The following is a 24,194-nucleotide window of genomic DNA, read 5'->3' as shown; positions in this document are numbered from 1 at the left end:
TTCAAAAAATTAGCCAGCTAAAACAATAAAAAACAGATGCACTTTAAAGTACTGCTGGTCAGTTCAAGTTTCTGCTGTTTTGTTGTTATATTTATGATGGCGTGGAGGGTGTTAAGACTCCTGTTAAAAACTGTTTTCGAAAACTTCTTTTAAATCTTTTCCTGGACCATCTTTTCCTGTCAAAGTAAATATTAAATAGTTAACAGTAACCATTTTTGACAATTATGTGAAACCGAGAGTTTGTTGCTAGCATAAATAAAGCCCACTATGTGTTTTTCCCTTGTATTAGTTTGATTTTACTTAATTAAGTGCAGTACATTGCACCATATATAGAACAAATACATTTGGGAATTAAAAATCTACCCAAATGGTCCAGCTGCATTGAAAATTTTAACTCAAGATAAAAATAGTCATCACTGAAAAAAATATAAATTCATGATTTGATATTTTGGAGTAGTTTCATAAACTCTGTCTGCACTAGAAGCAGAGAAGCAAATCAAATTATTTAAAACATAAAAATAAATAAAAAAGAGAGAAAACTGCCTCAGAAACAATTTCGTTTACAGTGGTTATCAGTTTTTCATTGCACACAAACATCCAAGAAAAAAGGAGGAAATCACTGATCCACGGAGTGAGTTGCATGCATGTGCAAGAAATACTGCTACAAATCTCTGTGTGTCCTCAATGAAGACCAGACTCCAAAATTTACCTTTTGATTTAAATCAAATTTCATCTTTCCAGTTACTGTCCTTTAAGTTCGTTTTAAGTTTAACGTTTTTCTTGCAAAACTTTGCTTTTTATCATGCTTTGATGTTCTTGTTGTTTGATATGTAATATCACCTTTGTTCATTGTCTTTTAACTAGCCTCTTGTATCCTTAATGTATTGATCTAACAGTATGTGTTAATGTTCCATTGAAGATGCTTGTACTTTGTTTTCACTGGTGATGAATAAACGGAGTCTTAGAGCTCCACTCAAAAGGAAAAAAAAAGAAATACTGCTGATAAAACAGTACTTAAAAGAACATTTGAAGCTAAATGAAGCTGCATACATGAGACTAAAAAGGCTCTATGTCTTTACAAGCAGATCAAATATCCCTGGGTGTCTGGGTAAGGTTATCAATACATTTGAGATAAAGAGGTAGGGGGGGGGGGGATAAACATTCTTGAGCCGATCCTTTTTTCCTTATCAAAAGGCACTATGTGAAAAACAAAAATCCTATGGGAACATTTAAGAACTAGATGTTCTGAAAATGGGGGCCATTCATGATACAGTGTGCCCACTGCAGATTGCCCATGATGTAGCATGGGGAAAGGGTGACAAGTTTGTATTAACTTTGGACGAAGACAAATTGACTGGCGTTGAACATGCGACCTCTTGATAAGAGTACTGTCGGCTCTACCAATTGAGCTATCTAGCCCTGTATTGGCTAGTCTTGGCCCAAGACGATGGTGCTTGATTCTGGATAGTGTACTACGCCAGTTGAATCGCCAAAGCGCGCCCGCCACGGTATGATTTAGTTACGTGGACGGCTTGAAATCTAGACTACACTCTGCAAGCTACCGAGTGTAGTATAGATTTCAAGCCGTCCACGTAACTAAATCATACTGTGGCGGGCGCGCTTTGGCGATTCAACCGCGCGTAGTACACTATCCAGAATCAAGCACCATCGTCTTGGGCCAAGACTATGTATTGGCAGTCTCCCTATTGTTTCAATATCTTTAATAAGGGTGCCAGTCAGAAGTCATACAACCTGAAACTGCCATATAGCCAGAATCACACCCAAGTTTATAAGACAACCAGGAAGCGACAACAGAGGGATCACCATAAGGGGATGCAACATTTTATCACGTAACAAGCAACAAGGGAAACTGATTGAGTAAATTTTTGAACAACAGAAAAGATTTTGGTGTCACATATCGCCAGCCGCATCCTGACCTGTTTGTGGTTTTCAAAGCAGATAAAATAGCAAGGTTGAATTTCTCTGCTGGTTCTTTTTACGGCACAAGATGCAATTTTTTTCACAGTGTTTCACAATCATATAATCCTGCACTTATGGTTCCAAACTACACATGCAGTACTGCAATGCGAGTGCCATTTTTTTTAAACCTAGCTTTGCAGAAAAAAATTCCCCCCACCTTGGATAAATTGTTCTGTGAATTGTTCACATTGCTTCTATTTACTCAGACAGTCCTACATGAAGTGTAAATAAAATGTAAAGAAATATTAGTAAGCTGAACAAAAGAAGAGCTGACGAAAAAATTAAAGCTTTTTAAAAACAAGAACCATCTCATAGCCTCCATAAGTAATAACAAACAAACATGTGAATTAATTATACAAATAATTTGAACAACACTCGTCAGTCAGCGAGTAAAAGGCACTTATAATAGAGGGCACTTCTTATCAGAAACAATCATCATGGCAGTTTGTGTAGATGTGGGAAAAACATAAAATAGTGACAGATCTATATCATTTATCTTGACACATGGCTTTCCAAAAAATGTCTGCGCTCACATATGAATTTTTTTTTTTTAATTTTCCTCAGAATTATTTGTTTTTAAAAATACAGTTTTCACGATGAAACAATGCCTTAACCAAGTGAAGACGATGAAAATTTTCATAAAATGCACCAGGACTTGTTTTTCTCTTTTGAGAAAATATAGAATGTGTTAAAAATATGGAATGTGAATTTGACAATCCTTAGCCAATAATTGGCCATGGTATTTGGTATCTCGGACTTACCCCTGAATATGCTGAATGCAATGACAAACAATGGTGGCAGCATTTTGGGTCTCTCTTATTACGAGATCCTCATTTGAACAACAAAAGGAATCAAGTAATACACAAGAATACAAGGAAAAGGGAGATTTCAAGCAAGTATTCCAGTACCCTTTGTCCCTCTTTTTAGGAGAGAAATGGAACAGAGCATGGGATGTGCATGCCTCTCGCTACACAATAGAACGTTCTGTGCAAGTAAATAATCCAAGTGTATACACAAGAATGTTTACCCTACTTGCGTTTTTGTGAAGATGAAGACGTAGTTTTCATCTTGAAGATGTACTTTACATCTTCATCTGCCCCTGGCTCTTCTGAAACATCTTGCTGGTTGCATTCTTCATCTTGTAGAACAGATTCGCCTGCTTGTCTGTAATCTTCTGTCTCCTCTTCTTGGCCTACATATAAGAAGGAAGGGGAAATGGAATTGTCAAAAGGTAAAACAACACTATGTATATTTAATTCCACTCCATGCATTGTATTGTAATGTTAATAACTGACAGTAAAAAAAGCACCAGATTTTAATGCTCACTGCATTTGAACTATGTTACTGGTCAATTTATTTTATTTATGAAATCATTCTAAGCTCCCTAGTAAGCAGCAGCCTTAGCATGCCAAGTATGTGACACATCACGCTAAATCAATCACGAGAACCATCTCTGCCCTCACAGGTACCCATTTACTCCTTGGTTAAAAGAAGCGATTATCGGTAAGGCTTAAGTGTCAAGTGTCAAGACCAGGATTTGAACCCACACCCCGATGACTTAACCACCAGGCATTAGTCCAGCACACTGGACCTCTCAACTGCGACAGCTTCGTTTGTAATCAAACAAAATCCAACAAGATGACAAAATTCAAAGAAAAGTGACTGAAATGTAAGAACCAGAGTTGAGATAATGCTGGTCTCCAAAGTTTAAAAAACAATATACCTTTGTCATTGGTAAAACGAGTCTAATATCCAAATATTGAGGCTGACCCCAAAGACTACACCATGCAAAACTTATCATCTTACAACTCTATCATAAACACTGACAATATCAACTTTTAATATCAAAATGTTAACAAAATATCTTCTGCATGACCCCCACCCCCATGTTCAATGAAACATGAAAAACACCAACCTTCTTGGACAGGCCTCTCTTAACGGATTTCTTGTCGCCAATAAAATAGGAGTAAATTGGTGCCTCATCGTCCATATCGTCTAGATCTTCACTTGGTCTTTGGCCAGGTTGACGACGTGCCGACTGGAAAAAAAAAAATAAAAATAAACAAGATAAATGAGATGATGAGTGAAATAGTGATAAGGTGATCAGATCAGGTGGCAAGGCATCAAGTATTTTGGTTAACCAAAATTGAAGATGTTAGTACCGACAAAAGTGAAGCTAGTTTTTCAAAACTGTGAAGAAGGCGACTTATGTTTGCATTGTCAATTAAACAAAACTCCAATTTGTTTTAACACAATATTCAAGTTCTACGCAACAAATAATTCCGCATATACCTTACTTTGGCCACATCAATCTCTGAGGGAGAGAAAACACAAACGAAAACACTCTGAATATCATTCAATTTACATCATTGATCTTACTGTATGAGCTCTGTACAGCTCCGATTGTATAGGAGCTAATGTAGCTACAAAGCTCTGGTACACATCCTCCCCTTCATCCCCTTGTTGCTGGGCGTGTCTCTCCACCAGTTTCTGCGTCACGAGGGCATTCATGCGCGCTTCACCGTACAGACCCTCCACAGCTAGCTTAGCAGCTGATTGGGCAGCGTGGGCTCCAAGAACACCAACGTTGGCATCTGAAGGATGAAGCATTTGATTTGATGTTCTTTTTACCGTCAAGAATGAAAATTAGTGTATAAAGTAACTGTTTCTATTCTTTTCTAACACCTTTTATAAAGTACCATATACACCGATGTGTGTTAGCACTGTATACACAGTACTTTCACAAGCTCTGTGAAAAAAAAATCACAGGTATAATACTCGGTTGGGATTCGAACCCATATCCTTTGCAAATCAATGTACATGCACCATTTGCGAATGGTATCCTGCTAATTTTTTGCTTATAAGAAAACATAAGGCAACATTTTCTGCTTCAGCAGCTCTATGAACTTCAGCCCCCTTTAAAGCTTCTACAGGTGTTTTTGCATGTTTGCTGTTGTCTCTGCCTGTTTTTTTTCATGTGTGATAATAGGTCCCCATTTAGTGGGCCTGCGTGCCTGTTCGGGGATTCCCGTTCGAACCACAATTTATTTTGATGTTTGTGCAATAAAGGTAACAAACTAAACTCAACTAAACTTTATTATCTTAATAATCTGTCAAGATCAAACATTTTTTTTTTATCGACAGAGCCAAACCATTCTCGTTTCAATCACTTACTCAGTTCAGCAAAATGTCGATCTTTGGTGATTGGGCGTTCCATGGTGATGACCCTTAAGTTTTGTGCACCGTCTCGTCCAGTATACCAGATATGGAGCTGGAATGGAAGGCTCTCCAGCCCTTCAATCATACTCTTGGGTGCCACTGAGTCATAGATTGGCTCTGCTTTAGCTGAAGAGGAAATAATAATATTTCATAAAGTGAACTCATAAAGCGCAAGATTCCACCGAGATACAATTTAAAACCCAAGTGAAATAGAATTTATATGAGTAATTAACCAAGTAATTTTAGAAATTATAAGAAATTATTAAACAACGGAACATTGTTAATAATAAAAAGGTCTCTAACCCCCCCCCCCCCCCCACAAAAATATAAAAAAATAAAAACAAAACCAAAACAACACCCCCCCCCCACCCCCCCACCCCCAAAAAAAAACAAAAAAAAAAAAAAAAAAACCTGGACCATCTAGGAGCGGAAGCAGAACAATCATTCAAAGACAAATAAAATAATATATAACAACCTGAACAGAAAAAAAATTAAACGGGACCCGCACCACTCTCCATAAACAAAGTAGAGGAGAGTGTTAAACTTACATCCTGAGTAAACTGTGGTACAACTTTGCGGGCAATTAAGTTGCCACATATAAATAATACCCTCTAAACAACACTGTGTGAAAAGTTCAGCAGAAATGGTTCAACTTTGGGAATTTGAAAATATCTCACCTTCATCATCTTTGTGAGTTACAGTCAGACCACCGAAATTGTCATAGATAACTGAAAAAAAAGGAACAGAAATCATTACTGTTACTAAGATAAAAATTAGCTTGTATAGTTCAAACTCATTTAAATTTCCACACCAAAAGTGGTAATGTGGTTAGACTGCAGGACTTGCAATCACATGGTTGATCTGGCCAAGGCTAAAGGACTGATTTCATAATGTTTAGAATAAGTATTGTTGTCAAGGCCGACTGAATCACAATTATTGATATGTGCAATTCCTAACCATGGACGTTATTAAACAAATATGTGTATGAGAGAGATTGTTGACAGCTTGGTGTTTATATCCCCTGTTGGTAAACAACATCAAACAAATGAAAAGCAATACATATTGCAGAAATGTGTCATGTTAAATAAAAGGAAATCCTGGATAAAGTTAACCAGAGGCTGAATGGGCACAGAGGCATCTTCTTGAAGCTGAGGCTTGTGGCAAGTAGATGGACAGACAAACAGACACAGGCCAGGAATAACAACACACAGAATTAACCAAGACAGAACCAAAATATGAAAACAAGCAGATGAGCTAGAATAAAAATCAGTGGTAGAAAAAAATGTTGAAAAGCAAATTAAGAAAGCAAACTATAAAAGATATTGGGAGATGAGAGCCCTTTAATATATAAAAAGGAAACTTAACTTCAAATTTCTCATGCTCATTTGATTCTTTATCTTAATAACTAAACAATAAGTTGTCAGTTGGTCCACTTCCTGTGGTGCATGTCTAGTAGCTCACCTTCTCTGATGGGTTTTGTACGAACACCAAACTCAAAGGTGGTCTCCGAGTCCTTGGTTACAATACCAAGGTTCCGAGAAGACTGACTCGCTTGCTCACCAAAATTCTCATCATTTCGGAAGTACCTACAGGTTAAAATAACATACAGGGTGAGTCAAAAAGAAGTTGACCGGGATTGGTGATTTTGTTCAAAACAAACAACTGACACTCAAAAGTTCAGTAAAGCATATATTTAACAAGCACTCTCTCCTGCTTACTAGAAAAAAACTGAATGAAAGAAATTGATCATTCCTTAGAGGAGTTATGTCTATTTTAATAAAGGTAGATCTTTTGCATAATTCAAAACGCAAAGCAAATTTATGTTTTATGTAATTTTGTCCAGACTTTTTTTACTAAAAAAAGATAAGAAAGCAACACAAAATCAGACATGCCTCGTCTTTGGTGCATGCATACAACAACTACAAAAACATGGGATGAGAGGGATTTGAACCCAAGACCCCCCCCCGACATTCCATACAGATGCTCTACCAACTGAGCTATGAGGCACAGCAGTATAACCCCTCAGATTTTACCTAAGAACCACATTATTCTCTTGGTGTTGCATGGATGTGCAAGTGGGAAAAGTAACAAACACCAAATTTGATTGTGTTCACAACTTTACAACTATACAGAAATTCATGGTCGCTAAAGGGTTACTATGAATCTTTGCGCATACTTCATCCGATCACTAATTGAAATGAGTCCCATGACAAAACAAAAGTCCGACTTCAAAAATGAGGAACATTTTATTCACATTCCTTGAGGGATTACTCAGCCAGAATTTAACTTACATTCCTTTGTGGAGGACCAGTTTAGCGCAGACATTGGTCGCCAGGATTGGGTGATCCAGTATGTTGGAAAACTCCTCGTTCAGTTTCAGTGGATCTACAACATTGACCTGGGGGAAAAGAAACATCAAGAAAATCAGGGGAAAAAATTAACAGTAAGTTTGTTCTTACAAAAACTTCCTTAAATCCATCTTTAGAAGTGATTGTTTTCAATAAAAAATGCTTTGCCCAATTTTCTGAAATTTTCTTCGTTTGAATCTGGACGAATTTTAACAGAAAATGCTGTTTCAAAATGAAAAACATACAAAATCTTTCGCATATGCCTTGAACATTGCAGAAAGACGAGTAACATGCATTATTGTTTATACAAGGCTGGATATTCTACACGATATTTGTTTGAACTTTTCTGACGAAAGGGACAACAAAAATAGTCTACCTGTCCACCAGTTTTATCAGCAACGCTTCCAAGTTCAATTACTCTGCAATCCTCTCCTTCCACTGTCAACACTGACACACATGTCCTGTAAGGTAAACAAACAAAAAATGAAGAAAAAAAACAAAGAACCAAAACAAAGAACAGAATCTTTTACACCAAACTGCAGCACATTAAATCCTAACTATGATTATGGTATTCTGAGGAGCAGTTCACTCGTCAAAGACAACAGTGAATAGATAATAATTTTTGATAAAAAAAATAGAACTTGTTTTAATACCCTTACACCGATGTGTACTGAAACATCGGATTAAAACAAAGGCTTTGAACTGCCAGGCTAGCCCGGTGGTCTAGTGGTAAGAGATCTGCACTTAGCAATGCAAAGGTCATGGGCTTGAATCCCACTCGAGCGACATGCATGTGTTTTTTTCCCCACAGAACTCTTGAAAGTACACACACCCACCGGTGATCAGTGTAAAACCAATTGTATACAACAATTAAAACATTAGAAGAGACACTGAAACTTACACTGTATTTTCATTGATTTTAAAAAACTCATTTCTTGTTTTGTTACAATCCTGAAGAAAAGAAAAAAACCCACCCAAATGGTTTTAAAGAACTTGTTTCCAATGAAATCTTCTTACCCACTGTCCTGGGCGTAATGCCCAACATGTTCGTAGAATTCCGAGGATGTGTTGTAGTGCTCATCATCCACAACGTCCAACTGGCCCAGGCCGACATTTGCCAACCCGTCTGTGCACACTATGACCTTTGACCCGACCTTTTGTGCTGCCACCGCAACTGACAGCATTAGGGCTGGTCCAAGAGCAGTTTGTCCTCCCTCTGTAAGGCTGTGAAATGGAATTCAAAATAAAGAAAATAAAAATAGTATACATGGTGGAGTGCTCCCATCTAATGCTTCCTGTAATAGCTAAAATATTTGCACTCATGTCTCCGAGACCTTCTTAATCCGTGCATAGTACTATATGTTGTAATGCCATGCATTCAAAATTGTAAATAACTACTTTTTTTATAAACTGCAAGTCATAAATGTATAGAAACAATGACTGCAGATAATGCATAAACAGACCTCGGATTTTTTAAAGATACCAAAGAGATAAAACACCACTCGTCTACCTGAAGACCTTGTCCGAAAGACATCTGCGGACTTCTTTGATGGGAGCTGGCAGAGGAAAGATTTGACCCAAGCTGATGATGCTCTGCTCATCCGTCAATCCGGCGCCCTCTAACGGCACTGGCTCTTCACTCCCGTCTCCAATCACCACCACCTGAATAATTTAATTAAAAATTTGTTTTACTTTAATTTTTAGGACACAATGTTATGAGCAAGGCCGTCCAGGGAAAGGCAAAAGTCAAATAACTGTCATCAAAAAAGATGTGCCCTCCCAAAATAAAACAGACATCTCAAGGACACACATGACATCTCTCGATTCCAACATTCTCTCAAAACCCATCTCTTCAGATTAGCCTATGCAGATATTGAATGAAATTTTCTTCTTGTTCTTTGACCAGCGCCTTTGAATGTTCTACAGATTTAGTGCGCTTTATAAATGCTGTATTATTATTATTACTCAAATAAATTAGGAGTTAGTTCATGATGTTTGGGATGTTAAGAGTAAGCAGTTATGAAATAACCTCCCCCCCCCCCAAAAAAAAAAAAATGTTATCAGCAAGGAGTGTCGGTTCTGGATTACACAAATCTTTTGACGTTTCCTCAAAAATTTAATAAAAAGAGTGAACCTACAATCCTACAATCTAGACTGTTTGAAAGGAATAAAAATTCCTACCTTCAGCTCCTCTTTTCATCTGAAACCCTTTTTTAGCACCTAGTTAAGCTTTTAGCCTTGTTTGGGTGAAGTTGCATTAAAAAAAAAAAAAACCCCAAAACAAACAAACAAACAAACAAACAAACAAACAAACAAACAAACAAACAAACAAACAAACAAACAAACAAACAAACAAAACTCACATTATCGTTGAAAGCAATGAGTCCCACTCTTTTGTTTCCTTGAAGTTGTTCCATTTTTGACAGCTGCTGGTCAATGGCCGACTGCATGGCCTGTTCAAATAAAAAATTAAAAAATAACACGACAAATAAAATTAATTTGTCAGTTGAAGTTCATTGTGACAATAAAAATGGTTCTAGTATGGATTTTATTAGGTATCTTCAGTTAAGGTTACAGCGATAGTTGCCTTTGAGAATCCCTTGTTTTTGCTTTTAGACAAAATTAACAATGATAAAATTTCCTGAATAAAATTGGAGCTTATCCATCACCAATACAAGCCTGTTGCAAAACCTAAACTATGGATCATATCATCAATGCTTGTCCTTTCTACAAATCCCCTCACGGTGTTTCTGGACTTTGAGAGATCAATGATGAGACAACCAGCTGGCTTAAAGAGCCATTGGACACTTTCGGTTAACAGTATTGTCCAAAAGTCTACACTTCGTGTATCACAACTTATGTATAAAATAACAAACCTGTGAAAATTTAGGCTCAATCGGTCATCGGAGTCGGGAAAAAATAACAGAAAATCAACCCTTGTGTCATGTTTAAAATAAATCCGTAATTCTCGATATCGAGAATTGATAATTGTTTTAATGTTTTCTCAAAGAGTAAAGCATTTCGTGGAATAATATTTCAAGAGAAGTCTTTCACCATTACCTTCTGTAAACCCTGTAAGTTATTTGTGGCTTTAATCAAGATCTTCCTATTTGGATGATGTGTTCCTTGACAATCTTCAAACGAATGAACAAATGAACAAGCGAACAAACAATGATAATACTAAAACACTTCCACATAGAGCTCGTTCACACGCCGTACTAAAGTTGGTCTAAGTCCACTTAGACCGGTTCGGGTTCAACTTTTGTGCGTGTGAACGCAAATAAAGTTAGACCGGATCGGGTTTAAACCCCAAAACTTAAACCGTCCAGCGAGGCGGTCTAAGTCTAAACCGGTTCGGGTTTATCTTTTTAACACTGCGTGTGGACAGAATGACATCCGGTTTTAACTCACAACGGACGACCCATTGTGTGGTTCAATGCACACGCCCGGGACCCGGAGTGCTTGTATACGGTTTCTGTTGCCTCTGATGCTGAAAAGCACCGAGTATTTATATTACTTTCTTGCCGCTTACCGAGTTGGCGAAACCCTCTCGATCGGTGTATGCAGTTTAACACAGGCCCACGCCCGAGATTTATTAAATTCTGAAACAAAACTATATTTTCCAAGCTTTTTTTGTTGAGTGTCCTACAATAAATTGAAACTGTTTTCCATGCGTATACTACGAGCGCAGCGAAGAAGCATATTTTGTAATGCTTCTCACATGTACAGCGCTGCCATCCCATAGTGATCACTCTCTGATATCCCATAGTTACCATCACCGATGCCGTGGATGTGCCTTTCTATTGCCGTCACCGTTTTAGCGTGCTGTACTTTCAATCTAGGAGAATGAACTGCAGTGGGCGCGAGGCTGTGTGTAGGGGAAATTCCCTACGCCAGCAATATCACCACGTTGTTGGGAAGTTGGGAAAATACTGCAAAGTACATGTATTTACGTAACTTGCACGTGTGTAGTTGTGTTTATTAACGAATCGGAATAAAAATCGCGGCACCAGCTTTTGAGAGATCGCAACTTCCAATCGATTGAAGTACAAACTAAAAGTATTTATTAAATTGGAAACAGTGGTATAAAACAAAACACAAAAATGAAACGTGTTCTGTTTCATGGAATATGGACAATATTTTGGTGAGTTTTCTCGGCGGTTTGTATCAGTATTTTGTTTGTTTAAAAAAATAATTTCGAGTCGTGTTCATGTTTGTTTTAAGTGCCCATATCCTCCCAACGGTAAAACTGTTACCGCGTTCGATTGAGCCATTTGTATCCAATAATTATGCCCTGTCTGATCATCCAGGGCATGGGGATCTCGGCATACTCGGTGCGTGAATCTGATGAATAAAACCGGATGTTAGAGCAACGGGGTCGCGTCTACTTTGACCTCTTAAAACCGAAGATAAACCGGATCGGGTTTAAAGGAACACGTTGCCTTGGACCGGTCGAGTTGGTCTTTGACAAGCGTTTTCAACCGTTTATTATAAAATGCATATGGGTAGAAAGATGTTGTAAAAGTAGAATACAATGATCCACACAAACATGCCTCGAAATTGCACGGTTTTCCTTTTACCCTGTCGACCAACACGGTCGGCCATTTATGGGAGTCAACATTTTGACTCCCATAAATGGCCGACCGTGATAGTTCGCGACGTAAAAGGAAAACCGTGCAATTTTGAGTGATACTTGTGTGGATCATTATATTCTACTTTTAAAACATCTTTCTAACCATATGCATTTCATAACAAACGGTTATAAACGCTTTTTATAGACCAACTCGTCCGATCCAAGGCAACGTGTTCCTTTAACTCTGTGCTGTCTGAACGCAATGGGTTTTTATTTTTACGACCACCCCCCGCTGCTCGTAAAAGTTAGACCGGTTCGGGTCTAAGTTAGTATGCTGTCTGAACATACCCTATAACGCCATGGTTTGGGACCATACCTGCAGTCTTGATATGTAAGTGACAGTGGACTTGGGTTCTACAGAGTACCGGTCGTGTTCCGCCATCTCTTGCTGGTATGTAGACAAAGCAGCATTAGCATCATTCAATCTCTGGTTACCAACCACTCTTGTAGGGACCTGAGTGTTCATCAGTAATATTACAACAAGTTACGAACACAATCCAAACTTTGGTTACATTTGTACAGGATTTTCAGAATAAAAAAATTAATTTGGGGCAAATATAAACAAGTACATAGTCATGCCTTTTGGGCACTTCTGGACCAAACTGGCTTTTTGATTTTCATTTGTCAATCAAATTTAATTTGACATCTATTTTTAAATACGGGGCCTACAAAACACTGCTTCCTGGGGGCAAACACAACACTTAATCCAGCCCTGGCATTTTCCCTCTCCCCAATCCAAACCAAACCATAACCCCCTTCATACTGGTTTAAACTGAACGCTTTTTTTTCCCACTAAGCTTTAAACTAAATAGGCCATTTTGATATATGGTTGACACATAACTAGAGCATTATATTTGGTCCAAATAAATTTGTCTACCATTTCCATCATTTTGTGCAGAATTTTGACACAAAAAATAGCGGACAAGATAGGCAGGTGCTAGTATGCTGTGCCTTGTGCAATACACCGCACATGTGAGCAAGAACATGTGAGCCTCTCCAATGCCATTCTGCACAACTCTGCTGTGCTCGCCAAGCATACGCACTAAACATTTCAGACTTATAGTGTCAGACTTTTGGTTGTGCAATGGGTTGTAATTGGTCAATACGCAATGGGGCGGAGCTTAATGGATCGGTCTATTGATCTATCCAAAACCTACCTCTTTGGTGACAGACATACTGCCTGATATATCCACCATGAAGATGACAGCTGTATCGTCCCCTTCTCCTGTGCCTTGGTGGATTCTGTATGTCACGTCGGACTCTGGTGGGAACCTCTGCATCTCTGCGGTGACGGGATTGTCTTGGTCACAGAATTCACAATGCCACACCTGAGGGGAAAGAAAGAAACGCAAGACAGATATAAACATCAAAACCAGAATGACTTTCTAAATACTTGACTATCCTTTGTGCATTTGTCAAAGGCACTGGACACTAGTTGTAATAACCCAAAATAATCGTTATCATAAAAACTTACTTGGTAACGAGCAATGGACAGCTGTTGATAATAAAAAAACAGTGTGAGAAACAGCTCCCTTCGAAGTAACACAGTTTTTGAGAAAACTCTCACTCAAATATATGAAAAACTTCAGGCCTGAAGCCCTTTTTAGGCATCTGAAAGCACACAAATTTGTGTGACAATGGTGTTTTTTCTTCATTATTCTCTTGCAACTTTGATGATCAATTGAGTCCAAATTTTCACAAATTTGTTATATTAAGCATTATGTTGGGATACACCAAGTGAGGATACTTGTCTGGGACTTACTTGTGAATCGTCTCCACCTGGAGTGACCTTACTGAGCACAGAGAACACAGCTTCACATTTACTGCAGAAGTCAGGCTTCGCTGTGTGAAGATGGCTTGGGTTGACCAACATGTCAAACTTAACGGCAACGATGTTGGTGTCTGCCGTCCGATGTTTATGGTTTGGATCTGGGATAAGATAGGTCGTTAACACTCACGATAAGTTTCTTTGTCATTTTCATCTGAAATATTTGATTCTCGAACCAACTTATCATCTTTTTGGGCAACAACAACGCAATGATAGCCTTAAATTTTCCGACATGAGGTCGGAAAGTAGCTTGGTGCCAAGAAAATCTTACATTTTCGGTGCATGGGTTTCCTTCAGAAAAGAAAACATTATTGGATCAAGGTTCAATTTCATTACACCCGTTAGCACAAAAACTTGCTAAGCACAGAAAAATCTGGCTGACCCGAAACAAGCAGGCAGCCAACATTCAAGGCATTTTCTCCTTGGTAAAGGAAAAAATTGTATATGAGAAAATTGTAAATTTCTACTGGAGCATTTCATGGGCACCAAGGCAATGACCAGGGGGCATGGAGGCAGTCACCTTTGTTGCATCCCTTAATTATCAGACCTTCCATCAAACTCATTACTCGGTCTCAGAAAGATTTTAAATAAACACATTTATAAACAAGAGCTTAAGTTTTCTGACCTTTCCTCTTTGGTTTTCTCATGGGTGGAAGTGGAGGTGGCTGTTGGGGCGATCCTTCTGTAAGAAAAAAAAGAAAACAAAAGCTACATTTTTATCATCGGAAAGGTTTTTTGGTTTCTTTCTATTTTACTTTGATGGGGTTGGTTGTACACAGCCAAAGCAAGAATGTCGCCAGGCTTGGATTTTAGTTATTTGATTCTTATTCATTTAGAAAGGACTATTGCTTTAAAAAAAAAATCCAAGAAGTTAGAGTTGAACAAAATTTCAGGAAAGAAATGCACTGTTGTAAATTATCTTTGTGCAAAATATTGTAGCAAACTCACCACCCTGAATAGAGTAATATTGATTGGTTGGTCTCAACAAGTCATAGGCGGATGCGTACTCTCCGTTATCTTTCTTCTTAGGTTTGGGTTTGACCCTCCGAGGTGGGGGAGTGGGTATTGTATTGTCATAGATTGCCTCTGTAAATTACAAAAGGGAGGAATTTATATATTATTTTATAATATCTAACCAGCGCAAGCGCCGATAACAGGACGGATAAAAATATTAAACATTATAAAAACAGTAAAATGGTATTCTTTATTCCCCTGATGCAAAATTTAACATTATTGAATCATTGCGGTACCTACTGCTAAGGATTTAAACTGCCTCTAGCTAGCGGGGGAGCTCAGTGGTCTAGTGGTAAGCAATGCAAAGGTTGTGGGTTTGCATCCCACCTGGGTGATTTGCCTAAAGCCCGTTAATTTTTTTTAACAGAACTCGGGAAAATACTGAGTATACAGTGCTTGATACAGATCGGTGTATGGGTAAAAACCAAATTGTAAAAACCTTTTGGCTTTTTAAACCCTCCTATTGTCAATATCATCTATGTTGGTTTTGAGCGATGCCAGCCTCTAATATACAAGGCTGCAATATGGTGGATGCATCTACACCGTACACAGTCAACCCTCCTACTGTCCGACCATTCAATATCATCCACTGTGGCTTTGAAAGGTAGAAAAACTATGCCAGCCTGCAATATATCATGTGGTGTATACAGTGTACATGGTGCACAGTCAACCCTCCTACTGTCTGACCATTCAATATCACCCATTGTGGCTTTGAAAGGTAGAAAAACTATGCCAGCCTGCAATATGATATCATGTGGTGTATACAGTGTACATGGTGCACAGTCAACCCTCCTACTGTCTGACCATTCAATATCACCCATTGTGGCTTTGAAAGGTAGAAAAACTATGCCAGCCTGCAATATGATATCATGTGGTGTATACAGTGTACATGGTGAACAGTCAACCCTCCTACTGTCTGACCATTCAATATCACCCACTGTGGTTTTGAATGATGATGCACTTTGCCAAAGGTAATAGCCAGCAATGCGCCTGGGCGCCTTTTTGAAGCCCTAGTTTTGTATTCTGTTTTGTGGTGAATGCATCGCATCAACATTGAAACAGTACACAGTCAACCCTCCTACTGTCTGACTATTGAATACCATCCACTGTGGTTTTCTAGAAACATTTCTTTAAGATGGATGGCTCAACATTTGAAAAGCATCCTTTAAATGTTCAGCTAAAAAATATCTGAAGTTCTTCACCTGTTCTTTGTGTTTGAGCAGGCGGTAAACCTCCACCGAAATTGTCGTAAATCACTGTCAAATAAAAAAATATATACAATAAAAATATTGAATGCAACAGTTTTATCTTGAAGTAATCCTATTCGACTGCCAGACTTAATATTTAAATTAACCTTCACAGTCTATGCATACATTGACAGTAAAGGGAAGAGTGACTTGGATTAGGCACTTTAGGATATACAAATTATTTGTTTTAAAGGGAATTGAAATAAATATAAGCTAAAGTATAAGCTAAAGTAGTAGTCCCAGCTTATTTCTATACCATCCGCCCAGGTAATAGTTAATAAGCAGGACAGTTCTTTTCAGAACTGAGAAGTCTCCCGAACACCCGAACAATCTTCGCCGCGGTAGTAGAATTAAGCAAGACACCTCTCTGAGAACAAACTCTACCTGGCAAGTACATGTATATACACACATGGTGTTACCGCAAACCAAATATATATTGATACCTCACCATGCAATGCCTCAAATCCTATATATATGAAATAAATATGTGAGAAGATAACTTGTGTCTGTTGTTTACAATCTGTACTTCAGTTTTGAAATAAATTATATTTGTTTTATGAAAATAAGTTCTTTTAGTCCATACCTTCTGGCGGGTTATTGAAACCACTCTGAAGTGACATGTACTCGGAACTTGCCTGGGCACTATGAGTGAGAGGGGGGAGAAATAAAATTGTTAAAATAGACTGCAACTAAGTGTTAAATCCAAGCTAAAGTGTTTTGTAAAAGTCTGGTTCTGGTTTCAAAACACTCCTTGCACAACAATAGCAACCATTCAGGGCCCAATTTCATGGCTCTGCTTACCGCCGAGTTCTGCGCTTACAATCATGATTCCCTTGCTAACGTGCAAGCACAGAATTTCTGTGCTAGCCTTTAAGTGTAGAATGCCTAGTAATGTGGAATACGCACGCGCAGAAGCCAAAATTCGCCACTAAACCCGTGAAACAGGCTTGCCCTAAGCACAGAATTCCCTGCTTCCGCAAGCGCCAATTCTGTGCTTACGGTATAGCAGAGCCATGAAATTGGGCCTAGATTCATTCAACAACATGTTCTGTTGTATCAGGTGGAATGATGGCACAACTAACTGTGCACAAGACTCATTTGTACCATGTATGTATCTAGAGCATTCACCACATCTTCTATTGCAGATTTAAGCCCAGTTCATACTTCAGGACTGCGGATGCCAATGTGAAGCAAATTTTGGTGATGCAATAATCGGTACATGCTGTTTTTCCAATTGTGATGCAAGGAATTTAGCATTCGCACAAAGTTTGAACCAGGCTTTATACAGGTACATTTACACCAACTTTATAATTCACTCAAAACCACAGTTGTGCATGACACTGAATGATCAGACAGTAGGAGGATATCATATGATGTAAAAATGCAGACTGGCATATTAAACCAATGTACATGTATGTGGGTGATATCGAATGACCAGATAGAAGGAGGGTGACTGTTCTACCTATAATATAAACACCACTTCCAACTTCAGTGAGCACAGGTGAGCCCAAAAACTTCTCCACAAGCTTTGCATGCAGAAGATGAGTCCACAATCAAAGTACAGTGTATTCATTCATGAAATCTGAGACAATCCTTAGCATAATTTCACAAATAGTTGTAAATTTTTTTTACTCATGATAACAATAACAAATGGAGTACATCCAAAACAGACATGGAGAAAGGGAATACCAATAAAAAACAACAGAACAAAAAACATAATTTCAAATTGGACGTATAGCTGTACATTTGTAAAAATTTACTGAATTCTGAATCACTATTCCTATACGAAGAAGGAGTTCTCAGTTTTTTGACCAGGTGAAATTATTATTTGAATTGCAATTATTAGTACATAGTCATACTGACCCTTAGCTTGAGACGTAATTTGTATTGGAAGTTTTGCGTAAATATAGAGGATTGTTTTATTTAATAAACTAATAGTGTAAATCGAGAAATTCTCTCCGAGTGTTATTCATTGGATTATGGACCACATAGGATTGTTCTGATACTGTGTGTACCCTCAATGCACGTAAATTACCCCAGTACACACTTATAGCTAACAAGAGCTGGGGTTTACCCCAGTGTGTCTAGCAAACAGTGCTGCTGGCTATGCGTTTATCTTCAATCATTTGAAGACTGCACTCAGAAGGAGAGAAGAAGAAGCAAATATGTGAAACATGCCCACTACATAGGAAAGGAAATATGCTTTTTATAATCAAGATTTATGAAAGACTCAATGCCAGTTAAATGTTGTGCACAAACTCCTCGTTTGGGTTCTTGAATTCTTCAAGCGAAAGTGAATGCATAGCAAATTACATGACGCAAACAACCAGATATGCATTGTTTGCCAATTTTAACACAAGGAAATTTGCTTTGCTTTCGCATTCCCATGAAGTATGAACTGTTCAAGCTTTTGAATTACTACACTGTGATTTATCAACACATTTAGAACTAAATTGATCCCCAATTTCCATAAAAAAATCTACAAAATGTAATCATTTTGAATGTCTGTGTGGTGTACCTAAGAATCTTCCAGTAGAAAACATCATCATAGAAATTTGGCTTTCTCTGCACATGTAAATAAACAGAAAGGTTATTATAAGGCTCAAACCATTGCCATTCTACAAAGAGTGAGATGATCCAATATTCCAATTCACCTGCTGAGGCATATTTGGCTACTTTGGAAGTTAGTTTTCACGTGTTACTGTGCAAGGTGCATTGTAGGAGTATTGTGCAGTATGATACAGGCATGATGTCCGACACTCTGAAAAGAGTAGAGCCATCTTATTGAGTACCAGGGCTGAGCTCTGGAATGATTTACCTCACAACATCCGCCACTCTAGCTCACTAGCAGCCTTCAAGAAATCTCTCAAAACCCACCTGTTCACCTGATTTGCTAGCTTTTATTTATTCTTTGCTCTTTGTTTATTTTGTGTGTACAGCGCTGTGGTACTTTCCCCTGTTAGTTAGAGCGCTTTATAAATACCTTGTATTATTATTATTATAGCTACACTGTACATGAATTATACAAGCTTTTATAGACTTTTAAGGCTAATTAAAAACTTCGCAGAAATCAGAATAGGTTGGAAGACTAGAGAATTAGGCCTAAAGAATATTATACAATTTATTTTATACCCTTACACTGATGTGTACTAAGCACTGTATAGGCCTACTCAATACTTTCCAGATTTCTTTGAAAAAAATTCACAGGCAAATCACTTGGATTGGATTTGAACCCACGACATTTGCATTGCAAGAGCAGATGTCTTACCACTAGACAAACAAGCTAGCTAGGGGCAGTTCAAATCCTGATGTGTTAGCAGCAGTGCTGCTATAAACGTTGCAGTACCCTCTGCTAACACGTAAGAAAGTATATTTTTTATACCAGATGCAAAACAAAATTGACAGTTAGCATCAATTGACACTTCCTGTAACACAAGAAGGCGTTTGATTACTTCCAAGAAGGTTTTTGATTTGATGAGAAACCAATTAGAAATTATCCCCTAAACTTGATTCAGGTTATAAGGCTTTTGTTCAATTGGCATGCCTACGAGTCAAGTATTTCATGAAATGCTAGGAATTAGGCCTAATCCTAACTTAAGTTCGGGACGAGTAACTGAACTTAGGACGAGTAACTGAACTTGTCCTCACTTAGTATGGGTTCAATGCCTCCACGTCTATAGATACGGAACTGAACTCATCCTAAGTCCTAGGATTAATCCTAAGTTAGGAAGAGTTTGGTGAAATCGATGGCTGGAAGGGTAAAAATCAAACTGATAATACTCATTGATCCCTTGCCCAATAATAACATTGATCATAAAATCCTCCCAATCTGTCTTGGTAAAATTTTCAAGCAAGTTGACCAACCACTTGAAGCCATGAAACAGTGCATATATGTGGCTTGTGTTTTAATGCAAAACTTGTGTAGTACATTGTAGTATCCATTCACCACGGCACTGTGTAGGTATTCACCTATGCGGGCTTGCATAAAAACAATGCATAGGCCTATTGTGTTGATTACAAAAGCACAATAGACCCCTTGCAAGTAACGTGAAATGCTACAGGGACGCTGAGCTCACGCAAACAATTTTCTGCACATAGATCAGCTTTCGTCCAATCATTTGCCTCCTTTGAACCCAGTGAGGGCGCTTTTTGACCCTAGTGAGGATGCTTTTTTAACCCAGTGAGGGCGCTTTTTGAGCGTGTAACGTCGTATGCAAAAGGTCTATTGGATGATATTGAATGGTAAGACAGTACGAGGGTAAAAACAATAAATATCTACCGGTATTTGGATTATTCGTATGCAATAATATCCTCTTTAAAATCAACAACACTACATGTAAAATGTGCAACAAGTGCAATTTGTAAAAGGGGATAGTTGTGTTTGAGAGTGAGGAAGTACATGTATGGTAGGCTCTACAACAAGTAAGCTTGGGAGATATCAATTTATTTTAATCACGATATATCGCCGACAATATATCGCGATATTCAATATAATCGCGATTAATTAAATTTGACATCATCAGTCTTCAAACTCCCAGTGAAAGTTGTAGAAGAGACAGTCATAGCATAAGAGAGGTGTTCTAATGACCTATTCTTCTGGTTTTACTCCAAACCTATGGGGTGCAAGATGTCTCAGCTAGGAAATACATTGCGATATTGCGATACTTTATCGATATCGCAATATATCGCGATAATGGATATTTCGATTAAAACCAAATCGATCTGATATCGAAATCGTTTCCAAATTAGTATCGCGATATTCAATAATATCGTGGTATCGCCCAAGCTTAACAACGAGGTCCTCAATGAATATATATACAAAGCAAGTGTACTATGTAATGCTCATTTATGGAATGCAGCAAAAGCATTGATGTTCTGGCATAATTTCCCAAAACAAAGTATGTAGGTCAACAGTTGAGTTACTGTTCAGTTACAATAGGGGACCTTAGTGCGTAACAGGCCTTGAATTACATGCAGGCTACGAAGGTCATGGCCTCAGTGGCCCCAGGTGTTGGCATTGGTGCCCCTTCGAAAGTTTTTACAATGGAACCTGCCCTTCGCAAAATGAAAATGGCCTTGCACTTTCAAAGATGAAATCAAGGTCTGACGTAATGTAAAAGCCTACATGTAAGACTGCCTGTCGTTTGTGAGAAATGGGGTGTTGCCTTGAAATCTTTAAGGCCGCCTCTTGACACAAGGTTATTGAGGAATGAACGTAAATTTATCTTTGTTGCCACTGTCTTTGTCTAGTCCCCGGCCAATCATATTTATTAAGAATCCTGTTTGTCATTATGCCACAAAAGGAGCCTGGGTTTTTTCACTCCATGTTTCAGTTTGGTTACATTGATTTTAATGGGAGAAAAAAAAAGATGGCTGCACCATGATTAAGCCTTGCAAAGTATGTTCAATTTACTTGAAGAAAGAATGTCAAAATGAAATAATGTGAGAGACAAGCACAAAGAACCCAAAGACTAAGATGACATTAATTGAATTAACTGTCTCTTACCGATATGGTTGGTAGTGACAACTTGTGATTAAAAAGAAATGAAATTACAAAAATTAAGTGAATATTAGTATTATGTTAGTACAAATGACTCCCAAGCGACTGGAAGGGGAGACCATACACTGAGTGGCGCAGCCACGAGGGCCTTTTGCAACTCAATTGAGGTTTTCTTGATAAATATTGACTTTTGCTATAAATATATCAATCTTGACTCAAAGCAAAAATCAAAACCAAACAGAAGCGACGGGGGTGAGCAGGTCAGCATACATTAATAAACAAATAATTATGCACCCTGCCCTTTGCACAAATTTTAAAAAGACCTTGTACTGTGAAATTTTATGAATTTCCAGACATGTAATACATGTTCTGAAAACAAAGGCCTGTGAACAAATTAGGACCATTTACCTCCTTACTATGGTTTATCATAACCCTCTGGTAACGTTTTTTTTTTACAATCAGTTGAACAAAATCATGTAGGAGAGGTTCAGCAAATTCAGTAATACAGGTTTTCAGATAATATTTAAAGATTGACCAATTAAGCCTGGTTCATACCTCCTGCCAATGGGAATGCGAAGCGAATTTTGACTTCACAAATTCGCAATGTATATTCGCAGCAGCTCAACTCTGCTCAACTCAAGTGTGAATATTGCTGGGAAGGGCAGGATGTGACGTCAAATTCGCTTCACGTTCGCAGAAAGTATGAACCAGGCTTAAGGCAGTGCAGGTTTGGTACTTAAATTTCGATTTGGGGTTGGGGGAACAAAAATGTCAAGACTAATATTTCATTATAAAGATAATATCAATTAAACATAAAATTCTTAGGAGATCTTACTTAAGATCCAGATCCGTTTCTGTGATTTCTTCTTCATCAGACTCATCATAATTGTACACATGCGTAGAAGCAAACTCCATCTTGCAAGTGTTGCCTCTTGCTACATAAAGAGTAAAAAAAAAAATCATGAAATGAAAAAATGAAATATTTATAGCGTTATTTCAGCACGAATCATACAAATCTTGAACCTTACACCTCTGTTTTCCTGGGTTTGGAGATTCTACTCCAGTTAGTCTGGAGTTTTACCACAAAAATTACGAGCCCCGTTGTACTTGTAAGCCATGAAAAATTTGAGAAAATAAAATTTTTACCTCAGAGTCAGATGCAAAGAAAACGTGCGGAAAAGTTTCTGTATGACGCCACAACTTTTTCAGTTGATATGAAATAATAGTATCTAATTTACTTGAATGAGATATCCCTTTTTGTAAAAACTAGTGAAAAAGTGGTGGCGCCAATATACGGAAAGTTATCCAAAACGAGCAAGGCTGTACACTATGTGCACGCTTCTTGTAACAACATTTTAAAAGTTATAAAATGCGGCTTGTGTGGCAAGTGTATAGTACAGAAATTCTAGAATTGATGACAAGATGTCAGATGTACAGCACCCCAGTTCTGGGTTTAAAGTTTTTGGTAGGCTAATAGTTTCACAAATTGAAGAAACAATAATAATTACAAACAACAAGAAAAGAGTCCACTTCCCAAAATATTCTTGCAATCTTGGCCCAAGATTATAAATTAGAACACCACATAGTAATTGATGAAATTTCAGCAGTTATGTAGAACTTACCGTAACTATACTAGATTGATGATTTAGATCAATCCTACTTTTAAGAAGCAATCTCCTTCGAATCTTCTTCTAATTCTCTCCACCAGTTTCATGGTTTTAACTTAATTTCGGTGATGTCATTAATTTTGTGACTTGCATTATAATTAATGTTTTCAATTCTGGAAATTTACTCACCTTTCTACGTCAAACATGTGTCACAACAGCTACGTTTATTCGCAAAATCTCTCAGATGCGGAAGTGATGATTCAGATGAATGGCTTTTTTCAATAATGTACAAAAATATCCCATTGTGGGATTTTGATGGGTGTGCTCGCAGGTTGTGTATTCAATTCTACAGGGCAAAGTGAACCGAACAACACACTCTGTAAATAATATTGTTTATACAATAGTAAACAAAATAGGTCGTAAACAGTTGCCTGAAAAAGTTGCTAAAAAATCTCCTCGGCAAAATGAATCAGACTATTCACTCACATTGATTATTCTGGATGGTATCAGTTCAAAATATAAATTAATGTTTGCATTTTTACGAGCCGAATTGTCAAACAAAGTTAGAAACCAATCCGCGAAGTTGGGAGGCTTTTGGTATAATAAGTAGATACCCTGCAAAACATAAACCCGTACACGCGCGTGTACTATTTTTAGCTTGTTGATTCCCCATCGTCAGTAATTACTATGATGCCCAAATAAGGCCAATCAAATTATTTATAATTTGCTCGTCGCAACCCATTAATAATCAAAACAGTGATTTGACCATTATCATTCCTTGATTAAAAATACTTTGTAAAATAATCTGTTGAAGTAGT

The 24,194-nt window shown here is 37.8% G+C and overlaps 1 protein-coding gene across 2 annotated transcripts; it reads right to left on the bottom strand.

Annotated features, from left to right (window-relative positions):
* Nucleotides 1-1,616: 1,616 nt before the first annotated feature.
* On the bottom strand, nucleotides 1,617-23,990 carry LOC139939898 (circularly permutated Ras protein 1-like). Of its 2 annotated transcripts, XM_071936058.1 has the most exons (22): nucleotides 23,863-23,985; nucleotides 23,566-23,722; nucleotides 22,605-22,704; nucleotides 21,776-21,796; nucleotides 16,853-16,911; nucleotides 16,225-16,278; nucleotides 14,957-15,094; nucleotides 14,634-14,690; nucleotides 13,943-14,109; nucleotides 13,338-13,508; nucleotides 12,497-12,634; nucleotides 9,911-10,000; nucleotides 9,058-9,209; nucleotides 8,565-8,771; nucleotides 7,924-8,008; nucleotides 7,491-7,597; nucleotides 6,661-6,785; nucleotides 5,877-5,927; nucleotides 5,155-5,325; nucleotides 4,360-4,574; nucleotides 3,896-4,018; nucleotides 1,617-3,172 (listed from the first exon to the last, which is right to left on the bottom strand). In XM_071936058.1, the coding sequence occupies exons 3-22, from the start codon at nucleotides 22,682-22,684 to the stop codon at nucleotides 3,062-3,064; spliced, it is 2,322 nt and encodes a 773-aa protein (XP_071792159.1). In that variant the 5' UTR covers nucleotides 22,685-22,704; nucleotides 23,566-23,722; nucleotides 23,863-23,985; the 3' UTR covers nucleotides 1,617-3,061. The 2 variants fall into 2 exon arrangements, with proteins under 2 accessions (XP_071792159.1, XP_071792160.1); XM_071936059.1 differs by lacking the exon at nucleotides 21,776-21,796 and having other exon boundaries at nucleotides 23,863-23,990.
* Nucleotides 23,991-24,194: the final 204 nt, after the last annotated feature.

The sequence above is a fragment of the Asterias amurensis genome, chromosome 7 (assembly GCF_032118995.1).
Source record: "Asterias amurensis chromosome 7, ASM3211899v1".
Lineage (NCBI taxonomy): Eukaryota > Metazoa > Echinodermata > Asteroidea > Forcipulatida > Asteriidae > Asterias > Asterias amurensis.
The sequence above is the reverse complement of the archived record's forward strand: the minus strand, read 5'-3'. Positions and strand labels throughout refer to the sequence as shown.

Bases quoted from the DNA above. Each gene is read 5' to 3' on its own strand.
- LOC139939898 (XM_071936058.1), bottom strand. From the start codon at position 22,684: ATGGAGTTTGCTTCTACGCATGTGTACAATTATGATGAGTCTGATGAA. The intron at 14,110-14,633 runs GTCAGAAAACTT...ATCTTATCCCAG, and splicing joins GAGAAAACCAAAGAGGAAAG to ATCCAAACCATAAACATCGG. The intron at 3,173-3,895 runs GTTGGTGTTTTT...TCTTATATGTAG, and splicing joins AGAGAGGCCTGTCCAAGAAG to GCCAAGAAGAGGAGACAGAA.